The sequence below is a fragment of the Berghia stephanieae genome, chromosome 7 (assembly GCF_034508935.2).
Source record: "Berghia stephanieae isolate SIO BIC M18660-M18661 chromosome 7, UCSD_Bste_1.3, whole genome shotgun sequence".
In the NCBI taxonomy this organism is placed as follows: Eukaryota; Metazoa; Mollusca; class Gastropoda; order Nudibranchia; family Aeolidiidae; genus Berghia; species Berghia stephanieae.
In genome coordinates, this window is record NC_088366.1 from 60,601,859 (window position 1) to 60,624,197 (window position 22,339).

Below are 22,339 nucleotides of genomic sequence, written 5' to 3' on the forward strand. Positions count from 1 at the left end.
TGGGGACTTTCCACCTGTCCTACCCGATGTGGGCAAGAACCCGAAACGGCAGAGCATCTAGTTGAACGGTGTGTTGTGACGATGCTACCGGGCGGGTTTGCGACGGTGCACGAATGCGGATCGGACTTGGCTGATTGGGTCGATCGTCATAACATAGTAGTGTGCGAACCATAAGAAGATGCTGCTATGTTGTCTTGTGGTATGGCACTTGTATTCGGACCTGTAGTTTCAAGGTTCGAGTGCCCCTCTCCGAGCGTTGCTTATTTGACACCTTGGAATAGGCTTTTTACTCACATTCTCTGACCGTACTCAGGTGTAAAAGACGTTCCTGGCCGCTAACAGACTTGTATCTATCGGAACAAAAAAAAAATGTAATATCGCCTAATAGGCGTCATGTTTAATCCTACATGTAAAATGTTGCTGTGTGGCTAGGGACCCTGCGTAAAGAATTTGGGAATGTTTAGTGGACATTGCGCTATATAAATGTTCAAATTTTATATGTGTGCGTGTGAGTGAGAGAGTGTGTGTGTGTGTGTATGTGTGTGTGTCTGTTTATATGTGGCAAAACACCTCAAAACGATAAAATGTAATGACCTACCTGGTGGTAAAAATGTGATTTTAAGCTTTACGTCTAATATATGCGTAAAAAAAATATAAAATGAAACAATATAAATAGATACGAACATATTATATATACAGAGCATTTTTACGGATTAACCATGCCCCATGCGCTTTTATTCCGTCAACAGGCCATATAGAACCTTATTTCCATTTTGTACAGCGCCAATTGCCTGTTAAGCGTCTTTCTGTACAGACAGCTCTCACAATATCCGTCACTGCCTGGCACTCATTAACACCTGAGTCGAGTGGGGGGGGGGGAGATGTTTTAAGTGTCTTACCTAAGGATTCAACGTCAAAACCAGATATTTTTTTTACGATTACTGTCTCCCATCCAGCCACTGATCTCGCTTAATATTTCTTTACTTTCATGGCCAGACGTGACACCACGCCTTTGAGCCTCCGAGTCACACATGCATTCCTCTAGGAGAGTAATATTATTTGTTTTTCATACTTCAAACAATTTAAAATAACAAATTCGAGAGCGGACACTGCTGCAGGATAAGGATCTGAAAAGAAAACGGAATAAATCAGAGCCGGGAAAAAAGCAAGAAAGAAAAATACAAGAAAAAAAAACATTAAAAAAAAAACAAAAAACAATCAACCTGCCTCGACGAGGGATCAAACCCCTCATTACCGGTCAGACGTTCTATCATAACACTACAGAGGTTACGCGGAACCATGGGCCGAATGCCTCTGAAAGACTCCTTTTTTTTCTTTTTTTTTTAGGACGATTTAATGCAATAAAAGGTTGGAAATTTTACTATGATTGATAAAAAAAAATTAAGACACCTGATAATAATTTCCATTCATTTCTTTAATGACAAAATCCTAAATTAATTGTTAAATAAGCTGATTGCTTTTGAGTGAAATTAGCTTTTTTCTGAAAGCGCGCACCGAATCCACTGGTCTATCGAAATTTTAATTAAATTGGTGCACAGCAAGACGGTTCAAAATTTCATTAGGGACCGCTGCTTGAAATATTCAGGAAAATTTTGGAAGTTCGGATGTAGATAGTTAATCCCGACATAATACAATTTATTGTTGTCACTGTGTGAGTCACATAACATGTAAAATGCACGTGAAGATGCATGTTGTAGTATACGCTTGCCCTCGCGTGTGCGTGTACAATATGTTTGTGCGTGTAACAGGTGTATATTTAATTGCTTTTGAATATGTATGTAGATAGATGATGAAATTTTGATATGATAATATACTAAAAACTTTGGAAACGGCATTCTGGTTCAGTATGAATGAAAGTAGAAAACGGCCAGTCTGTCGACGTTCTAGTGATTGTTAACCCTACACAATTTCAATTTTTACTCAAAAGCTTGTAGACAAAAATTATATTATATATATATATATATATATATATATATATATATATATATATATATATATATATATATATATTATTGCCTGTCGTATATATTGTGCACCTAGAGCTATAATATTGTATAGGACAAGCGCTTTATAAATAGATTACATTATTTTTATTATTATTATTATTATTATTATTATTATTATTATTATTATTATTATTGTTTTGTTGTTGTTGTTGTTGTTGTTGTTGTTGTTGTTGTTGTTGTTGTTGTTGTTGTTGTTGTTGTTGTTGTTGTTGTTGTTGTTGTTGTTGTTTGTTGTTGTTGTGTTGTTGTTGTTGTTGTTGTTGTTGTTGTTGTTGTTGTTGTTGTTGTTGTTGTTGTTGTTGTTGTTGTTGTTGTTGTTGTTGTTGTTGTTGTTGTTGTTGTTGTTGTGTTGTTGTTGTTGTTGTTGTTGTTGTGTTGTTGTTGTGTGTTGTTGTGTTAGTAGTAGTTAGTGTAGAAGTAGTAGTAGTAGTAGAAGCAGTAGTGGTAATAGTAGAAGAAGCAGTAGTAGTAGTAGTAGTAGGAGTAGGAGTAGTAGTAGTAGTAGTAGTAGTAGCAGTAGCAGTAGTAGTAGTAGGGCACCGATCGTAATGGGGGAAAAAATACAAATGATACCAAAATCCACTCATAGTGTATCCATTATATATTATATTTTATGAAGTTGTTTTTGTAGAGTGACTGTATTGTTTTAAACCAGTATGCTATCCCCCCCCCCCCCTTTCCGCCCCCCACCCCCAACCAGTACACCCTATCAAAGGTGTAGCCTACACTTCTTTTTTTTTTAATCGGTACACCCTGAGGCGTACAATACACTCAGTTGAAAAGCAATCGTCAGTGAATGGAACACTGGGCCCAGGCTGTCAATATGGATGCTGAAATCCACTTCTATCTGCCTGTTTGTTTGTTTTCCAAGATTAATTAAAAGCCACGAAAATAAATTATTTATTCTGTCCAACTCCGCTCTTTGTAATTGAAAAATTGGCGACAAGATACAGAGAGAGAGAGAGAGAGAGAGAGAGAGAGAGAGAGAGAGAGGGGGGCGGGAGGGGGGAGAGGGAGGTGAACAAATAGGAATTTTTATGAGCTCCATTAATCACCACCATTACGTTGAGGATCACTGTTAACACAATCACTACCAACACAATCACCACCACCATCACGACTGCCACCACCATCACCACCATCACCACCACCACCACAACCTCAACCACAACCACCACCACCATCAACGTCATCATCATCTTCATCTTCATCATCATCATCATCATCTTCATCGTCTTGAGCATCGCCTTCATCATCATCATCATCATCATCATCATCATCATCATCATCATCATCATCATCATCATCATCATCATCTTCATCATCATCATCATCATCTTCTTCATCGTCTTAAGCATCGCCTTAATCATCATCATCATCATCATCATCATCATCATCATCATCATCATCATCATCATCATCAACAACATCTCCATCACCATCATAGCCTCAGCAATCACCACCACCACTACCTCAACCACCACTAGCACCACAATAATTGAACCAAAAAGTCATTATATATTATAGCCACTTCTATCATACTCTGAAAAAAAAACGTTGTTAAAATGCGGGCCTTCACTGAAGTCCCAGGTTTGAGAATTCTTTTTGTCAAGATGAGGATCATTTAAATCGATCGATATTTGAAGGACGTTTCTCTGACCACATTTTTAAATACGTGTTTCTCCGGAGTACGGCAGTTAACTGGTCAAATCTCATTATCATGCCTCGTTTAACCCTCTCCTTACCAACCATAGGAAACTCGTCACATTCGTTACGACACAATCAACAATTTTCTATTTCTGATTTCTCTTGTACATCACAACATTTAAAGAAATGCTTTGATTACAGCTATAAATACTCAACATTGTGATGTAGATCTCAGTTTGCTGAACAATATTCTGTATAGAATGCAATTGTTACTTTTTTTGTTAGAGTAAGAAAAGTTTATTTTTGTGTCGGATGGGTGTGAATTTTAGGGGGAAATTCTAAAAATGGCTGGTAAGAAGAGGGTTAATTTCCCTGATGTTTTTGTTACATTTTAGATGTTTTTGTTACATTTTAGATGTTTTTGTTACATTTTAGTTGTTTTTGTTACATTTTATATGTTTTTGTCACATTTTAGATGTTTTTGTTACATTTTAGATGTTTTTGTTACATTTTAGTCCCTACCTTTGTAATAACAATGAACTGTGTTGTGATTAAAACAGTGGTAGCTCACTGACAAACAGCAGGGACTTTAGTACTATTATTACGTCCCAGGGTTGTTTGAACGATTGTGTTTACATCGCTAAATTATGTTTCGTGAATTAAAATTATGCTCGCGAATGATTTGTTGAGTTGACAATACTTTGTTCGTATTAAGAATCATGGATTAAATCAAATTTCCTGTTTGCCATCGGCCCTTTCCAAAGGATAACAAGTAATTATTAAACATTCCTTTGTCAACCAACAACGGAAACAAGAAAAATCCTCGACCTTCAAACAATTCCTCAACAATAATATATCGAAAAATGATATATGATTCTGTGATCTGTGCCTTATAAGAGCAAAATTAAATGGTAGCTGAAAGATTTTCATCACGACATTGTCCTGACATGATGGTTACAATAAATGATTTGTTACACCTTCTGGCACACTACAGAAACCGGGGTGAACATCGGCTTTGTTAGACTAGAAGACTCAATATTCTGCCGTTGTTTTTAAAAACACAGTATGTGCAATGTTAACCCTATTATAGCACATACTGTGTCTAAAACGGCAGTTTCGGACTCGTGTGTATTGCAGACCAACTCCTAAACCCATAGTGACTTACTTTGTGTGTACATTATATACATTAATTTCACACAACAAACCGCCCACCAACCCCATCACCAGCAGTAACAGCCTCATGCTTCTCCATGACACACGTATTTTATTTGTTCAATTACAATGGTTTTTCATACTGATTTAGATAAAGTGATCTTCATTCCTTAAACTTAGAACTTCTGTGAGAATTGCAACTCAGCAGCAGCCTCGTTACTTAAATCTTACTTTCTATCCATGAAATCATTATTCCATAACAACTTTCTTCATAAATAATCTAAGCAACCTGCAAAATAAACAACATCAGTCATTATTAGATCTGCTTATTTATCCAGCACAACCGGATGGCACAGTAAAACACAAAACTCCAATAGCATCAGTCGTAGATAGATTGAAGGGGTGGTGTGTATGGGCAGCGCTCGCCCATGGCATGACAGGATAAATGGTTTGGAACCGGCTCTTTAAGGTATGGCAACCTTTGACAGACAGCAGCATACCCATCAACAGCAGCAGCAGCAACAACAACAGCAACAGCAAAAGGAAAACAAATTATACCCCCCTTTCTTCCAGCGACAATTCCTTCACCAAGGTAACCAGCGATCATTCACCACAAAGCATCACCCTTGCCCATACACATCCATCAAACCCTTTGCATACAAAAGGAAATACTGCCAGTTACGATCACAACGAAAACAGAGAAACTTTCATTACTCTTATAAATACAATAAACCCCAGCTTTATTCCGGAGACCAATTTTGCCACCACAAAAGTCCTCGACAACAAATACAGCGAATCAAACAGCTTACAACACAACAAAGAAGACAACAGTACCAGTTTTATAAAAATTGGAGACATACCCACCACAACCATCACAGATCTAACCACAACTCCCAAACTGCTACAATCACCAAAGACCATCCACCAGTCCAAAACGCTTCTCACCCTCGCTTCCAAAACGTCAGACTCCCTCAAACGGGTCTACCCGGCCCACAACTCCAATCCTCCTACCAGAGCGGCTTTCACCACCGAGATGAGCCGAAAGAACTTTTCTTCGTCCAAGAAAATGGGTTGGAAGCAGAAAAACACCTTCAAACCTCTACCTCAGGAGGACGATGAGGATGAAGACTGGGACACCGACAACTGCAACACAGAAGAGGACATTCTTCTCAGCCAAACCGATGACGACTTAGATTTTAGTTTAGGAATTTACCGATTGCCGGAAGATCAAACAATTGCCAAAGCTGAATTTAGGTCAAATTTTGGTCTTGCTGATTTCTATAAAGCAAGAAAAGAGGAGCAGAAGAGGATAAGTACATCTACCCGCGACGTTAAAGGCAATGAGGGCGATCGAGAACAGCGCCATGGATTTAAGCAGACTGCACTGGGTCTATTTCAATCTGATTTCAAAGTGAAGAGATTTGGTTTCAATACAAGCGTTGATGACAGTGAATTGGGGCTAATTTCGGGGTTTTCTGATTGTAGTCTACGTGGAAAATCTCAAAAAGGACAGTATCATCGTCAGCATCTGCATCTTCAACACCGTGAAATTCGAGAGGGTGAAATTAGAAGTGGAAGCGTGGGTAGCGCTAATAGTTACCACGGTGACCGGCCAAAAGCCGTTGACATTGGTATAAATAACTCGGATAAAAGAGGAGGTCAAGGTAGGGTCATTGCGACTCCTTGGGGTGCTGCGTGGATCGGGAAAAGAAAGAAAGGGGTAACGTACTGCACTCCGGATCAGAGAAAGGAAAGTGACTTTGAAAAAGAGATTCAGAGAGAGGATGGAGAGAAAGGAACTGGATTTGGAAAGAGTCGGGAACGTTTTCCAGGAGATGGGGGAAGAATTAGAGAAAGATTGGACGGAACTAGCAGAGATCGTGTTGAATCGGACGATTCCAATTTTGATATCGGAGTATTTGACAATAAGAATAATGAAGATTCTCTACTTTGCGGTGTCGAGAAGTCCGATTTTCAACCCGCCTTTGGTGGTTTTTGTGATGATAGTAATATGATTCTTAGCTACTACAATGAAGAGGATAACGACGATGATGATTGGGGTTTTGACGACGATATATGTGACTCCAACTGCCCGTTGCTGTCACGTGAGAGGGGAAACGGTCTCCACTCGCCGGCGCTCAGTGCTCTGTCTGGTAGGTAACTACTACTACTACTACTACTACTACTACTACTACTACTACTACTACTACTACTACTACTACTACTACTACTACAACTACCACTACTACTACTACTACTACTACTACTACTACCACTACTACAACTACTACATACTACTACTACTACAACTACTACTACTACTAATATTATCACTGCTACAACTACTACTACTACTACTACTACTACTACTACTACTACTACTACTACTACTACTACTACTACTACTACTACTACTACTACTACTACAGCAGCAGCATTGCCTTTTACATGCAAAATTGTAGATCATAAATTCTTCTTTAAGTCAAAATAGTTGAGGTTGTCAGGGATTTTCCAAACTGGCAACGTTCAATGAAAAAAAAAAATAGTGATCAGTGTGTATTTTGAATTCCATGCTATCTGTACTGCAGTTCCAGCCCCTTGCCAAAGACGTAAAGTAAAGGGCAATAACCTCATTAAAAAAAACCATGACTAGTATAAGGTTCAGTAGGGTTATTTCCCTTCCTACTGGTTTTCTGAAGTCGCAAGACAAAGATATAGAAGCAAACTCAGAAAACAGATTTGATAGGAGACACAGTAAGTGAACTCCTGCCCAGTATGGGAGTCACCCTTTCTTTCTCTCTCTCTCTCTCTCTCTCTCTCTCTCTCTCTCTCTCTCTCTCTCTCTCTCTCTCTCTCTCTCTCTCTCTTCTATCTATTTCTGTGTGTGTATATGTGTGTGTTGTGTGTGTGTTTATCGTTCCACTGAAGAAGAGTTTGTACCTTAAACGCCCATTCTTTGTACTGTTTCAATTCGAAGCCTTTCCATTTTCACCGTTTCAGCCTAAGAGACCGATCGGAATGAAGTCTCAGGTTTAGATTTTTCAACAAGACGGGGAGCAATTTTATAGATTGATACATAAAAAATAATTTCCTGGCCAAGTATTTATAAATATTTGCTTCTTATTCAATTTTAAAAATATTATTTATGTATTTATATATTCATTAATTTGATGTCAGTTCATGAAGGCTATTCGGTGAGGGAATAAGATATGTAGGAGGGGAATTAACCCGATCTACTCTGTCTGTGACTTCTCGATGCAAAGTTTTAAAATTGGATTGTCGCCCTTAGATAGTTAGATAGATAGATAGATAGATAGATAGATAGATAGATAGATAGATAGATAGATAGATAGATAGATAGATAGATAGATAGATAGATAGATAGACAAACAGACAGACAGACAGACAAACAGACAGACAGATAGATAGATAGATAGATAGATAGATAGATAGATAGATATAAAGATAAATAGATAGATAGATAGATAGATAGATAGATAGATAGAGTCCTATCTAAATATATATCTATCTACCTCTCTATTTATCTATTTATTTACATATATATCTATTTATGTACCTATCTATCTATCTATCTATCTAACTACCTACCTACCTATATGTTGTTTCAAGCATTCGCTATCTTCAGGAAACTGGGTGGGATTCATGACCTCCCATAATGGGCAGGGATGTACATACTGTGTCTTCAATCCCCCTATGTCTGTTTTCCAACACGCTTTCTGTCTTGGTCTTGGAATGAGATTACTTGGTTTTGTCCTGGCCCTGGCCGGTTACCCTGGCTGGGAGGGAAACAGTCAAATGTAGTTAGTTTTGGGAGATGATATTATTTTCCTTGTAAATCATATCTCTCTCTCTCTCTATCTCTCTCTCTCTCTCTCTCTTTCTCTCTCATCTCATCTCTCTCTCTCTCTCTATCTCTCTCTCTCTCTCTCTCTTTCTCTCTCTCTCTCTTTCTTTCTTTCTTTTTCTCTCCTATGCACTGTATTATGTTTTGTTTATGTATTATAAATGATTTGTAAACATGTGAGGACCTGTGCTTGTGTCTGGATGAGACTTTCAGGTGATCGTGATCTCAAACTGAGTACTTTGGTAGTGTGCTCTTGGAATCTACATATGTTCCCTATTTGAACCAATTCCCCTTTGTCTGCCTTATTCTTGGATGCTTTAATTGTAATTCTAAAACTTTTTAGTATCCTATTTTCTTCCTTTTTACTGGCGCTGATATGACCTTAATGTGTTGCAAGCGCCGTGAAAATCTTAACTATCTATCTATCTCACTATCTATCTATCTATCTATCTATCTATCTATCTATCTATCTATCTATCTATCTACCTATCTATCTATCTATCTATCTATCTATCTATCTATCTGTCAATCAATCTATATATCTATCTATATATCTATTTATATATATATCTATCTATCTATCTATCTATCTATCTATCTATCTATCTATCTATCTATCTATCTATCTATCTGTCAATCAATCTATATATCTATCTATATATCTATTTATATATCTATATATCTGGCTATCTATCAATCTATCTATCTATCTATCTATCTATCTATCTATCTTATCTATCTATCTATCTATCTAACTAAATATTTATCCATCCATCTATCTATCTATCTATCTATTTATTTATCTATCTATCTATCTATCTATCTATTTATCCATCCATCTATCATTATATTCACGTAGCTCTCTATCCATTCACCCACCCACCTACCCACCCTATCAGATTGACTTTGTAAACCGTAGGTAGATTCCCTGCACACAAGGAACCACTACAAAATGAATTGGTTGGAAGAAGAAGGGAAAGTATGAGGAGGGGGGGGGGGGAGGGTAAGAGAAGAAGGAGAGAAGAAGGAGATTGGGATTAATTGAATGGATACTCTGTGACATATTTATGGTTTTCCATCAGTTCTTAAAATAGATCACCACAAATTAGAATGGTGCTTTCTCGAAACTACTTGAAAATCCTGCCCAGAGAAGTTGGTTGAGAAGTCACGTATTTATATCGATGATGATAAGATACAAAAGTAGTAAAAAAACGTTACACTTCTTTACTGATTTTCATCACTTGTCAATTTATTAATTATTAAGCTCTATATGTAAATTCATCATCGTCTTGATGCCAAGTCATTCAAGTGAGATCCCCAGCAAAACATTCGTTTGTTTAGTTTTTATTAGTAGTTAAAAATGTCGCGCAGATTCATTTTTTAAAAATGATATCGTATTCACAACAATGCCTATGTGAACAAAGTCGTTTCATAAAAAGTTACATGTGAACAAAAATCGTTTCATAAAAGTTCTCTGTGAACAAAATCGTTTCATAAAAAGTTTTCCGTTAACTAAATCGTTTCATAAAAAAATCTCTGTGAACTAAATCGTTTCATAAAAAGTTACATGTGAACAAAATCGTTTCATAAAAAGTTATATGTGAACAAAATCGTTTCATAAAAAGTTACATGTGAACAAAATCGTCTCATAAAAAAATCTCTGTGAACTAAATCGTTTCATGAAAAGTTCCTTGAAACCCCAGCGGTGTCATAAAAGTTCACTGTGATATAAATAAAAAGTTCTCTGTGAACCAAGTCATTTCAGTCAAAATATTTTTGTTATTTTGTTATTGAGCTTTATATAGCGCAATATCCACTAAATGTACTCTAAGCGCTTTACAAGGGGTCACTGTTCAACAGCAACATTTAACATGTAGGACGGGACATGCCGCCTGTTAGACGATATTACAATTTTTCGGACAAAGACAACGCTGTTAACGACCAGGTACTCATTATACACCTGAGTACGGTGAGAGAAAGTGAGTAAAGAGCCTTTTCCAACGACTCAACTATGCGCCGAGCGCGAGACTTAAACCCAGGACCTTCCGATCCGAAAGCGAGTGTCATACCACTAGACCACATAGCCGCACTATTTTTGATATCTTTTTTCTTCTTCAATATCCAACTTTCGATTCCTTGTTTTGTTTTTCAGGTAAACGACGATCGAGCTTTACTTCCTCCACGTCTTCTAAAGAGTCGAACCTATCCCACAATGCCACAGGACGGAAAATACGTCACAAACTGGCCTCCCTCAGCATTGATGACTTACCCGGAAGTGTTCACGGTGGCGGAAACTATGGTGGTATTTCCGGTCCGATGCCCAGCCCGGGTCTCCTCAGCACGGCGTCGATGTGGAGTACCAGTGACCTGAATCAGGGAATAGCCAAAGAACTGGACGCTTCTACCGGGTTGGTTACCAGCGATATTATTGTTACAATTACACCTCTCTCTCTCTCTCTCTCTCTCTCTCTCTCTCTCTCTCTCTCTCTCTCTGTGTGTGTGTGTGTGTGTGTGTGTGTGTCTGTCTCGCTCTCTCGCTTCCTCTTTCTCTCCCTCTCTCATTCTATCTCCCTTTCTAACACACACACACACGCGCGCGCGCGCACACACACATACACACACACACATACTCACAAGCCCACAGAAAGTGAGAAAGAAGAGAGAGAGAGAGAGAGAGAGAGAGAGAGAGAGAGAGAGAGAGAGATAAATTTGCTTCTTCGTAAACTTTGGGAAAGAGAGGTGTTGGGGGGGGGGGGGAAAGGGGGTGTAAATAAACCTTAAAGAAGTACATTGATCATCTTCCACAAACCGGTCTTCAGACAGGGTGAACAATGCACTAAAAACTTACTTATACCTAGCTCTTAATCATGAAACTTTATTTTTTAATTCCAAAATCTTGAGGTGCCTAAATGAGTCAATAACTAAATGTATAGTTAAAATTAGAAGTACTTTGCGAAAGACCAGCGTCCTATCCAAAGGGTAGCTGAATAAACTCCGGCGCCATGGGCCTAGTGGTTTGAATGACTGGTTTTTTTTCCTTCTACATTTATTTATCGATTTATTTTTACTTTATTTATATAATTATTGATTTATCGATTGATTGATTGATTTATCTCTTTGTAGGGAGCAGCGGGGCTCAGCGGTACGGTCTTTGCTTCCTACCCGAAAGGTACCGAGTTCAATCACCCGCCGCTGCGTTGTGTGGCCTTGAACAAGTCACCTCGCCCTAGCTCACTTTGCGGCGCCGCTCTGCGGCTGACGCCTGGGTTATTCCAGTCTTCCATTGGAATAGACCCTAAAGGCAAATTTCCCAGGAAAATATGCTTGTACCTCTTCTGGGTTATTCCGGTCTTCCCTCGGAATAGACTTTAGAGACAAATTTCCCCTATGGGATGAATAATATGATAGTATGCGCTTGGCTAAGAAGCTCATAACATTGCCATCCGGAAGTACGGTCCAACACACAAAACTATGTGTAACCATGAACTTTTATAGTCTGGATAATACAGTTAATTGAGATGTACTCATAAACGTGGATGGCAAAAAAAAAACACCCAATAACAAAGACCCGAGTGACGTCAACTGCACTCGATCTATAGAGATTTTATTTATCTATTATTTATTATTTGATTCCAGAGCCGGCACCAACAGTCTGTCCAACGTGAGCGGTAGTTTCAACGAGCGAATGCACGAGTTGGTGAGGGCATTCTCTGAGAGGACACAGAGGACGAAAGAAAAAATCTCACAGCCACCGACGCCTTCTTCTGATTCAGACTTCGATGCGAAATCGGGTAAGTTTCAATTCTTTCCAAAAAAATAAATATTCAAAAAATTGCATGTTGTGCGGCGGCTATGTGTTCTTGTGTTCTTGTAGGATGACACTCGCTTTCGATCGGAAGGTCCTGGGTTCGGGCCTGGCTATGCTCATCGCATGGTTAGGTCCTTGGAAAAGAAAAAAAGTTTTACTCACATTCTCTCATCGTACTCGGGTTTAAAATGAGTACCTGGCCTTTAGCAGGGTTGTTTCTGTCGGGAAAAAAATGATGTTATTATCGCGTAACAGGCGTCATGTCTCGTTCTTTATGTTACGTGTTACTGTTGGTCAAAACTTGAAGGTGGCTATGAAACCATCCTTAGGGCGGAGGAAGACTTTAGAAGCTGAGTTGACAAAATAAATTTGGAGGTGTAGCCATATGCTACTACTACTACTGTTGGTCAGGAACCCTTTGAAAAGCGCTTTGAGAACGTTTAGTGGATATTGCGCTATATAAACGCTCAAATTTGAAAGCTCAACTTTGAGATAATGCGTTTGCTTCTAGTTTCATTCCCCTGATTAGGAGTAGTTTCGTCATCATCCATCGTGGCTTGTGCTCTTGAGCACGAATCACAATCCTCTGCGGTGCGTATGAAATCTGTGTTGCTTTTTAAGTCACATTTGGCCATTCTTAGGTTACTTAAATAAGTCATTCTTTGTCTTCCTCTAGCTCTCTTTCCTTAATTTACTTACTTAGTAATCCAAGTTATCGACCAGGGCTGTGCTGTAACCCTTCGGTCTTGTGTTAGCAGCAGCTTCTAATGGTGCTCACACTACTATGTTATGACGATCGACGCAAATAACCGGTAGATTTTTTACCAATCAAAACACGAGATTCGTGACACACCCTCAGAGCCCTGACCCGGAAATGACGCTCGGACATGGCTTCGTGGTTGTTTACAAACAATACTAATGACTGTGTAGTCTTAGACTAAGTCTGATGCACAATTCTTTAATTTAAAGAAAAGATGGTCCAAGCATCAGTAACACACTTTATAGTCACCTGGAACAACTACAAAAGACGTCTAACTTCTACGTCATGGCACAAGACCGAAGGGCTAGAGCTCAGGTGGTCAATGGTTCGGATAAGTAAGTAAAGAAAATATGGGTAAAAATTGTCAATGGGGGCCTTCGTGACAGCGACAGGTGATATCCAGAGAGATCGGGAGGCGTACGATTTGTTTCCTTTTATCAAGCCGTGGATCGACAAACCTCGATGTAAGCACTCGTGCACCGTCTCAAACCCACCCGGAAGCTTCGTCACAACACAGCGTTCAACTAGATATGCTCTGCGGTTTCGGGTTCGTTCCCACATCGGGTACATGTTGGACAGGTGGAAATTCCCCATTGATGAAGCGATTTTGCCGTTAAAGCAGGTTCTCGACTGAAGTCGATTCGCTTACCACCCAGTGTCTCCTCTACTGGTGAAGCCTGGCAACTTCTCACTTGTTTTTTTGTTTGTTTTTAGGTGTTTAACGGCGCTTTCGACACTATTTAGGTCATTTAAGCGCCCGTTTCTGTCTTTCATCAATCTTTTATCGGCCCTGAGGGGCAACAGCTGATCAAAACGTGTACTGTTGTAATAAGATCTTTATAAAATCATAATAGTTACATGTTTGTTAAGTAAAAATATCTATTTACAATTTCTGCAGGAGTTCACATTCCTGCAGATACTTTAAAATTGTAAGCGGATCGACCGACTGGAACAGAGACTTCAAGTCTCTGTTATCATAATGTTGTGACCTTATCTGTTCTAATTCTGTACATTCAATTAAAATGTGTTGAACTGTCAGGTCACAGTTACATGTTCTGCAGAGGGGTTTTTCATCCCTCTCCAGAAGGAAACGGTGAGTGAGGGCAGTATGTCCGATCCGGAGTCGAGTTATTTTTACCTCGTCTCTTCTTTTTAGCCCCGAGTTGGGTCTGGGGCCGAGGTCACTTTTAATTTGTTTTAATTTGTTATGTACATCTCGACTCCAGGATCGTTCCCATTCCTTTCGGACATGTTTTTTTTATATTGATTTTTAAATCCGCGTGTGGGATTTTACTGCCCTCTTGTAATTCTTGGCTCACCGCCTCTTTTGCCAGTCGATCCGCTTCTTCGTTCCCCTGGATACCCACATGACTAGGTACCCAGAGAAAACAAACTTTCTTTTTCTTAATAAATAATTTATTTGCACCTTCCAAGATACTTATGAGTCTTGGATCGGTGCAATAAAAATTTGAGATCCCCTTTAGTACGGACAGCGAGTCAGACAAGATCAAGAATTTATTTTTATTCGATCTCTCAGCCAAACGGAGAGCATTTAGGATTGCTCTCGATTCCGCTGTAAAGATCGAAACATTTCTATCCAGGCGAAGTGATCCTGTGCCTTCCGATGAGTGATAGGCACATCCTACTGCATCTGCGCTCTTTGAACCATCCGTAAATATGTGAGTATGGTTTTTGTATGTTTGTAATATTGCTTTTAGTGTCTGTTTGTAAATATGTGGGTCTGTTTGTGATTTTTCCAGTTTTGTTAGGTCCAAATTTATGTTTGGTCTATGTATGGACCATGGTGGTGTCTTTGCCTGGACGTATGGGTGTATCTTGTCTAGACTGATGTTCATGTCTGCGATGTCTTTTTTTATTCTGTAACCTAATGGTGGTGTCATTTTTGGGTGCTTTCGAAATTTTTCTTCTAGTGTCCTATCCATGTAGTGTACATGTTTGTGTGCTGGGTTGTCGTGCAGCGATGTGACCTTAGTAACATACTGGAGAGCCAGTTTTTTCCTCCTGAGATGGAGAGGTGGCTCATCTGCCTCAGCATAAAGGCTTGCCACTGGAGAAGTGCGGAAAGCCCCGAGTGCCAAGCGCAGTCCCTGATGATGAATTGGGTCCAGCATGCCTAAGTAGGATGGTTTTGCAGAGCCGTATACAAAAGATGCGTAGTCCAGTTTTGATCGAATAAGGGTTCGGTATATCTTTAGAAGAGTGTTTGTGTCCGAACCCCATTCCATGCTCGACAGAACTCTCATTATTCTCATTGCTTTCATGCATCGCAGTCTGAGATCTTTGATATGGGCGAGGAAATTTAGTTTCCTATCAAAGATCAAACCCAGGAATCGGGCTTCCTCCTTTACCTCAATTCTGGAATTGTTGAGATAAAGGTCAGGCTGTCTAATGCAGGTGCGTTTTCGGCAGAAGTGGACAGCTACTGTTTTTGATGGGGAGAAGGAGAAACCATTGAGATTTGCCCACTCCGACAGTTTGTTTAGTTGGAGTTGTAACTGTCTCTCAATGGTGTCCATACTCGATTTACTTCGATAGCATACAAGAAAGTCATCAACATATAAGGAACAGTCAACATTCTGTCTCATTGCATTCACTATTGAGTTTATTTTAATCTCAAACAGAATGGGAGACAGAATGCTACCCTGTGGAACTCCCTCTTCCTGATCAAATGGATCAGAAAAGGTGGATCCTGCTTTGACCTGAAAGGATCTGTTGTTTAAAAATGCTCTGACAAACATTGGAAGGTTTCCTCGTAGACCAAGATTGTGCAGATCTTTGAGGATTCCGAATTTCCAAGTTGTGTCAAAGGCCTTCTCAAGGTCAAAGAAGATTGCTACCAAGTGCTCACCTTTGGCAAAGGCCTCGCGAATGAAGCTCTCTAGTCGAACAAGGTGATCAACAGTTGATCTGTTCTTTCGAAAGCCACATTGGAGGTCGGAGAGGGAATTGTTGTGTTCCAAGTAGAACATCAGACGCTTGTTGACCATTTTCTCCATCAGCTTGCATAGGCAGCTGGTGAGGGAGATTGGTCGGTAGTTTGAAGCGTCCGAATGGTCTTTCCCAGGTTTTGGGATTGGAATCACGGTGGCCAGATTCCAACTAGGTGGGAAAGTCTGTGTTGTCCATATCTTGTTATAGATATTCAAAAGGACAACCAGACTATCTTGTGGAAGATGTCGGAGTATTTCATAACTGATGTTGTCAGGACCCGGTGCTGTGACATTTGTGTCACGGAGGCAGGCACCCAACTCCTCAAGTGTAAATGGTTTGTTGTAGTCTTCAGTGTTTGTAGATGTAAAGTTTATTGGTGTGTTTTCTGCGTTTTGTTTATGGCGCAGAAATTGTGGTGTGTGGTGTGCAGACGAGGAGCTGTGCGCCAGCCTCTCGGCCAGAGTGTTGGCAATGTCTTGTTCTGTTTCAGCCACGGATCCATCGGGACGTGTCAAGTGATTTAGTGAATCACTATCGGATCCCTTCAGTTTCCGTAACATCTTCCACACCCTATTCAGGGGTGTCTGGCTATTTATTTTTGAGACAAAGTTTTGGAAGGATCTCCGTTTGTTTTCTCGGAAGATCTTCCTACACTTTGCTCGTAGTTTCCTAAATGTTGCGAAATTCTCAGGGATTGGGAATCTCATCGCTTTCCTGTATGCTTTTTTCTTCTCCCGTAGGGCCGCTCGACATTCCTCTGAAAACCAGGGATTGTGTTTTCTCGGTCTACCAGAGGTTGTTGGTATTGTCGAGCTGCAGATATTTGTTAAAATATTTTTGAATTTGTCATAGCTGTCCACCTCTGTCGTAAGGAGTCTGTGACACTCCTGTGAGAAAGTTTCCCAATCTGCTCGCCGTACACTCCAACGTTTGGGCTGTGGGGCCCTTGAAGTCGGGGTGATGTCGAGGCAGACTGGAAAATGGTCAGAACCGTGATCGTCATCGATCACAGTCCAGGAGAGATCTGGAGCTAATGTAGGATCACAGAAAGTGAGATCGATGGCAGACGTGGTAAGATTGTGAATATTTACCCGTGTTGCCTCGAGACCGTTTGCCAAGTATACATCCATTTTCATTATGAAAGCCTCCACTGCCTTTCCCCTCTGGTTTGTGTCTGTGTTTCCCCAGAGAGGACTGTGAGCATTGAAATCTCCATTATCACATAGGGAGGGGGGAGTTGGTTTAGAACTCCCTCTAGCTCGGCAGACTGGAGGCGATGATCTGGTGGGATGTACACAGAGCAGATGGTGATTGGTCTGTGCAATGTCGCTCTCACTGCTATTGCCTGTAGATTTGTTTTCATTGGTATCAAGCGGTGGGGGGTGCTCTTCTTCGTGAGAATTGAAACTCCCCACACGCTATCTGGCCATCAGAGTGAATCAGATGATTGGCCGTATATCCTTTTACTGTGTAGTCGTCTGCTGGTAATTTTGTTTCCTGCAGACAGACTACATCAGGATTCCTCTGGAGGAGGAGGTCCAATTCTGTTCTATTTGATCTGATCCCTCTGATGTTCCAGGAAATTAATCTTGTCTGACCAGGTATCCTAATTTTTGTGGGGAGGTTAGGCAGTATGCCTGCCTTCAACCCTTTTACTTTTATTCTCCTAGGAGGAGAGACTTCCATAGGAGAAGGAGGCCCTGTGGAGGGCCTCTCGGTTTTTTTTAGGGCTGAGTTTTTTTAACCCTTGGGATTTTTAGGTCCCTCTGGGTTCTTAGATTTTTTGGGGCTTTGAGGCCCCTCAGGGGGATTTGTGGATCCCCCGACTGGTGTTGGTGGCTCCATATTCTGGGAAGGGGTGGAGTTTTGTTTTTGGGGGGATAGAGAGGGCTCACGGGAATGGAGATGGGGGGTGGGTCCAACATCCACGCCCATGAGGGGGAGAATTTTTTTGTTTGGGGAAGGAGGGGGGGTGGAGGTCGCCTTGGAGGTGGATGTGGAGGGGGCTGCAGGTTCCACATCTTGAACCTCCAATGTGTCAAAAAGATTTTTGACACATTTGCGACCTTGTTTTTAGGTCTTGATGGCTTTTTCTTTTGAGGACTGTCTTTTCTAGTCTGTGCGATTTTGCCATGGCTGTTTTGGTTATTACCAGCAGCCCTGGCAACTTCTGCATAACTCTTGGCAGAAGCAGCGACCTGCCGAGGGGGGCAGATCACTGCTTTTGCCTGAGCAAACGTACCGCCGTAAGTGGCTCTGTATGTCAAGATTGCCTTTTCTTCTTGCCACTTAGGACAATCTTTCGAATGTGCTGCATGCTTGCCTTGGCAGTTCAGACAACAAGGGTCCACTTTGCAGTTTTCCTCATTGTGGTCTTCTTTGCCGCAGCGGGGGCATGTAGCTTTACGGCGGCAGTTTGTTTTAGTATGGCCGTACCGGTGGCAGTTAAAACATCTCATGGGGTTCGGGACGTAAGGCCGAACTTCCAAGTCGAGGTATTCAATTCTTATTCTCGACGGGGGTCTCGGGCTGTCAAAAGTCAGGATCCAGGTGTTGGTCTGGATTGTGCTGTCGCCGCGGCGGATGCTAACCCGCCGAGCTTCGACAACACCCTCCAGTTCCTCAACCATCTCCTGCTCCGAACAGCCTACCAGATCTCTGCTTCTTATGACACCTTTTGACCTATTGAGGCTCCTGTGAGCCTCAACGGTGACTGGGATGTCAGAGAATCTGGTACATTTCAAGAGGTTCTCACTCTCTTGTCGACCCTGCACTTGTATCATTAAAGTGCCAGAGTTGTTCCTGTTCACTGCCTTTGGTGTACCGGCGCCATTTGCTTTGAGTGCCTTGCTGATGGTGAAGATACTCAAAGTGTTAAGTTTAATATTATCCTCATTCGGTTGAATTACCAGGAACGGCGAGAATTTTGGGGTTGCCATTCCTGGTAAGTCATCAAGAGTCATCGGGGCTGTAATCTTTCTTTTCTTTCCTGTCTGGGGTGGGGCTTTAAGGGGAGATTTTTGCTATTTTTGGCCATGATATTTATAAGTTTTTATTCAACCCGGCTATATTGTGCCCACTAGCACGGCTCAGTCCCACACTTGGGGGGTAAGGCACTCACCGAAGCTATACTCCTCAAGTCTGGCCTCCTCTTGTCCTTCCATGGTCCTTGGGAAAAAAAAAAAAAAAAAAAAAAAGGACTCGAGGGGTGGAGTTGGGGGACGTCCCGCCTCCAGGCCTTTCTCTCGGATTGACCCTAATCTTTGCGTTGCACAAAGACTGACTGCTGATTCAGAGATGACAAACCATGATTAAAAAGAAATTTCATGGGGGACAGGAACTAGATATGGTTTTAAATCTAGTCCTTCCAATCTCTTTGCCTAAATGGAGGGGAGTGCCAAAAAATAGATTTGGCATCTCTGCGTTGGGTAGCTCGGGCCATCTACAAGGTAGGCTACCCACCCGTCTTTAGAGAAGCGTCAAGCCAAAGAGGAGTGTTGGGGTAGAAACACCTCGCAAGGTGAACCCCCTCAGCCTCCAGGATCAATAGCTCCTCCTTATCGGGGTCCTCTCGGAACTGCGCACCCTCAGCAGAAAGGTGCCTGCTGTGCAGGATTTGGAAAGGAATATCTCCTCGTTGAACCTATTTCAACGGTACAGGGTATAGAGATACTGGGGGATAGAAGACAGTTAAGAAGGCTTGTTTTCCTCGGTTCTCTCTCTCTCTCTGTCCTGGCAACTCAATTTTGATAAGGAAGGGAAATTTGGAATCATTGGGGAAATGGGGTATGGAATGGAAATCATAGCTCAAATATGGTAAAAGGGGGTGGGATTTGTGCTATGCCATCGCCTTCCCTTGCTCTCTTTAAACTGAAACCGTCATTCCTCAAAACATCTTTTATATACTACGTTCTTGGGATTTGGGGGGAGAAAAAGTTTGGGGATGATTGCCAGGACAAGAAAAATAGCAGAATGGGTGAATGAAGCCATTCTCATAAAAAGGGCTGGGGTATGGGGGTCTGTGGAGCCACCATGTCTCTCTCGCCAGTCGGGTGGTTTTTCGTTGGTTACCACCAAACCAGAATGGCTCTTTTAGTCGCCTTCTACGACACGCATGAGCTTACGGTGGCTCAATTCTTTTCCCTCTCAGGTGAGGGACCCCGGAGACCACACGGGGGAACTTCTCACTTAGTTTCGAGGAGTGTGTGTCTACTACTACTACTATTACTACTACTAATACGACGACTACTACTATACTACTAACTACTATTACCTAATACTACTACTACTACTACTATACTACTACTACTACTACTACTACTACTACTACTACTACTACTACTACTACTACTATACTACTACTAATACGACACTACTACTACTACTACTATATTACTACTACTAATACCTACTATACTACTACTATACTACTACTACTACTACTACTACTACTACTACTACTACTACTACTATACTACTACTACTACTACTACTACTACTACTACTACTACTACTACTACTACTATACTACTACTAATACTACTACTACTACTACTACTACTACTACTACTACTACTACTACTACTACTACTACTACTACTACTACACTACACTACTACTACTACTACTACTACTACTACTACTATACTACTACTACTACTACTACTACGACGACGACGACGACGACGACGACTACTACTACTACTACTACTACTACTACTACTACTACTACTACTACTACTACTACTACTACTACTACTACTACTACTACTACTACTACTACTATTACTACTACTAATACGACGACGACTACTACTACTACTATTACTACTACTAATACGACTACTACTATACTACTACTACTACTACTACTACTACTAATAATATAATAATAATAATAATAATAATAATAATAATAATAATAATAATAATAATAAGAAGAAGAAGAAGAAGAAGAAGAAGAAGAAGAAGAAGAAGAAGAAGAAGAAGAAGAAGAAAAAGAAGAAGAAGAATGAAATAATAATAATAATAATAATAATAATTAATAATAATAATAATAATAATAATAATAATAATAATAATAATAATAATAATAATAATAATAAAGAAAAATATTCAAAACGAAAAAACAAAATAAAAATAAATACAACAAAAAAAGAATTAACAAAACAAAAGAAAATAAACATGTAATTTTTATATAGACTACATATGTATATATTTAGACAAAAAATGTATCTAGCGTTATTCTTGTTTTGCACATAAAATTTATTATTTTGCTTTATATTGAAGACCAGCAAAATTGAATAAATTTAATAAATAGAAAATGAAATGAAATGGAATATTTTTAAACCGAGGCCAATAAAACATCATTATTCATTTAAGGGGAGGGAATCCGTACAATGACAGAACCCCCGTATTTTCCCGAAAATTAGGGACACAGAGAGACATACAGAATTGAGGAGCATGTTTTCAATAGCTACTCAATCTTGATAAAGACTGGTTTTTCGCTAAATGTTACGGTCAACCTCTTCTGCTTCTGTGATAGATTGGCCAATGGATTAGCTGCAATGCTATCACGTGATGTGATGCGATGTTTACGTTACCATTTAATAGTTGGAAATAGCTACTAATGGTTTGATCGGGTATCTCTAAAAAATTTTTTTTTAAATTGAGCTTTATGTAGCGCAATATCCACGAAATGTGCTCAAAGCGCTTTACAAGGGGTACCTCGTCAACAGCAACATTTAACATGTAGGACGGGACATGACGCTTGTTAGGCGATATTACAATTTTTCGGACAACGCTATTAACGACCAGGTACTCATTTTACACCTGAGTACGGTGAGAGAATGTGAGTAAAGAGCCTTTTCCAAGGACTCAACTATGCGCCGAGCGCGAGGCTCGAACCCAGGACCTTCCGATCCGGAAGCGAGTGTCATACCACAAGACCACATAGCCGCAACTCTTTCCTTACCGATGATTTTCAGTATTTTCCCAAAAACTGGCAGGCTAACCCAGCAGAAAAATTGATTCTTTAAACTCAAACAAACTCTCTTTAAAACAACTTTATGTTGTTATTAATTAAACAAAGATCATTTTTCAAAGTTTTTGATGTAAAAAATACATCT

General features: G+C 40.2%; 1 protein-coding gene across 1 annotated transcript in view; it reads left to right on the forward strand.

The window, feature by feature from the left end:
- The first annotated feature begins 4,169 nt into the window (after positions 1-4,169).
- Positions 4,170-22,339, forward strand: part of LOC144976602 (uncharacterized) — a 71,308-nt gene continuing 53,138 nt past the window's right edge. Inside the window, exons 1-3 of the mRNA XM_078920897.1 lie at positions 4,170-6,979; positions 10,844-11,099; positions 12,328-12,482. Of these exons, the coding sequence (XP_078777023.1) occupies positions 5,272-6,979; positions 10,844-11,099; positions 12,328-12,482 (2,119 nt within the window). The 5' untranslated portion in view covers positions 4,170-5,271. The remainder of the gene's footprint in view (positions 6,980-10,843; positions 11,100-12,327; positions 12,483-22,339) is intronic.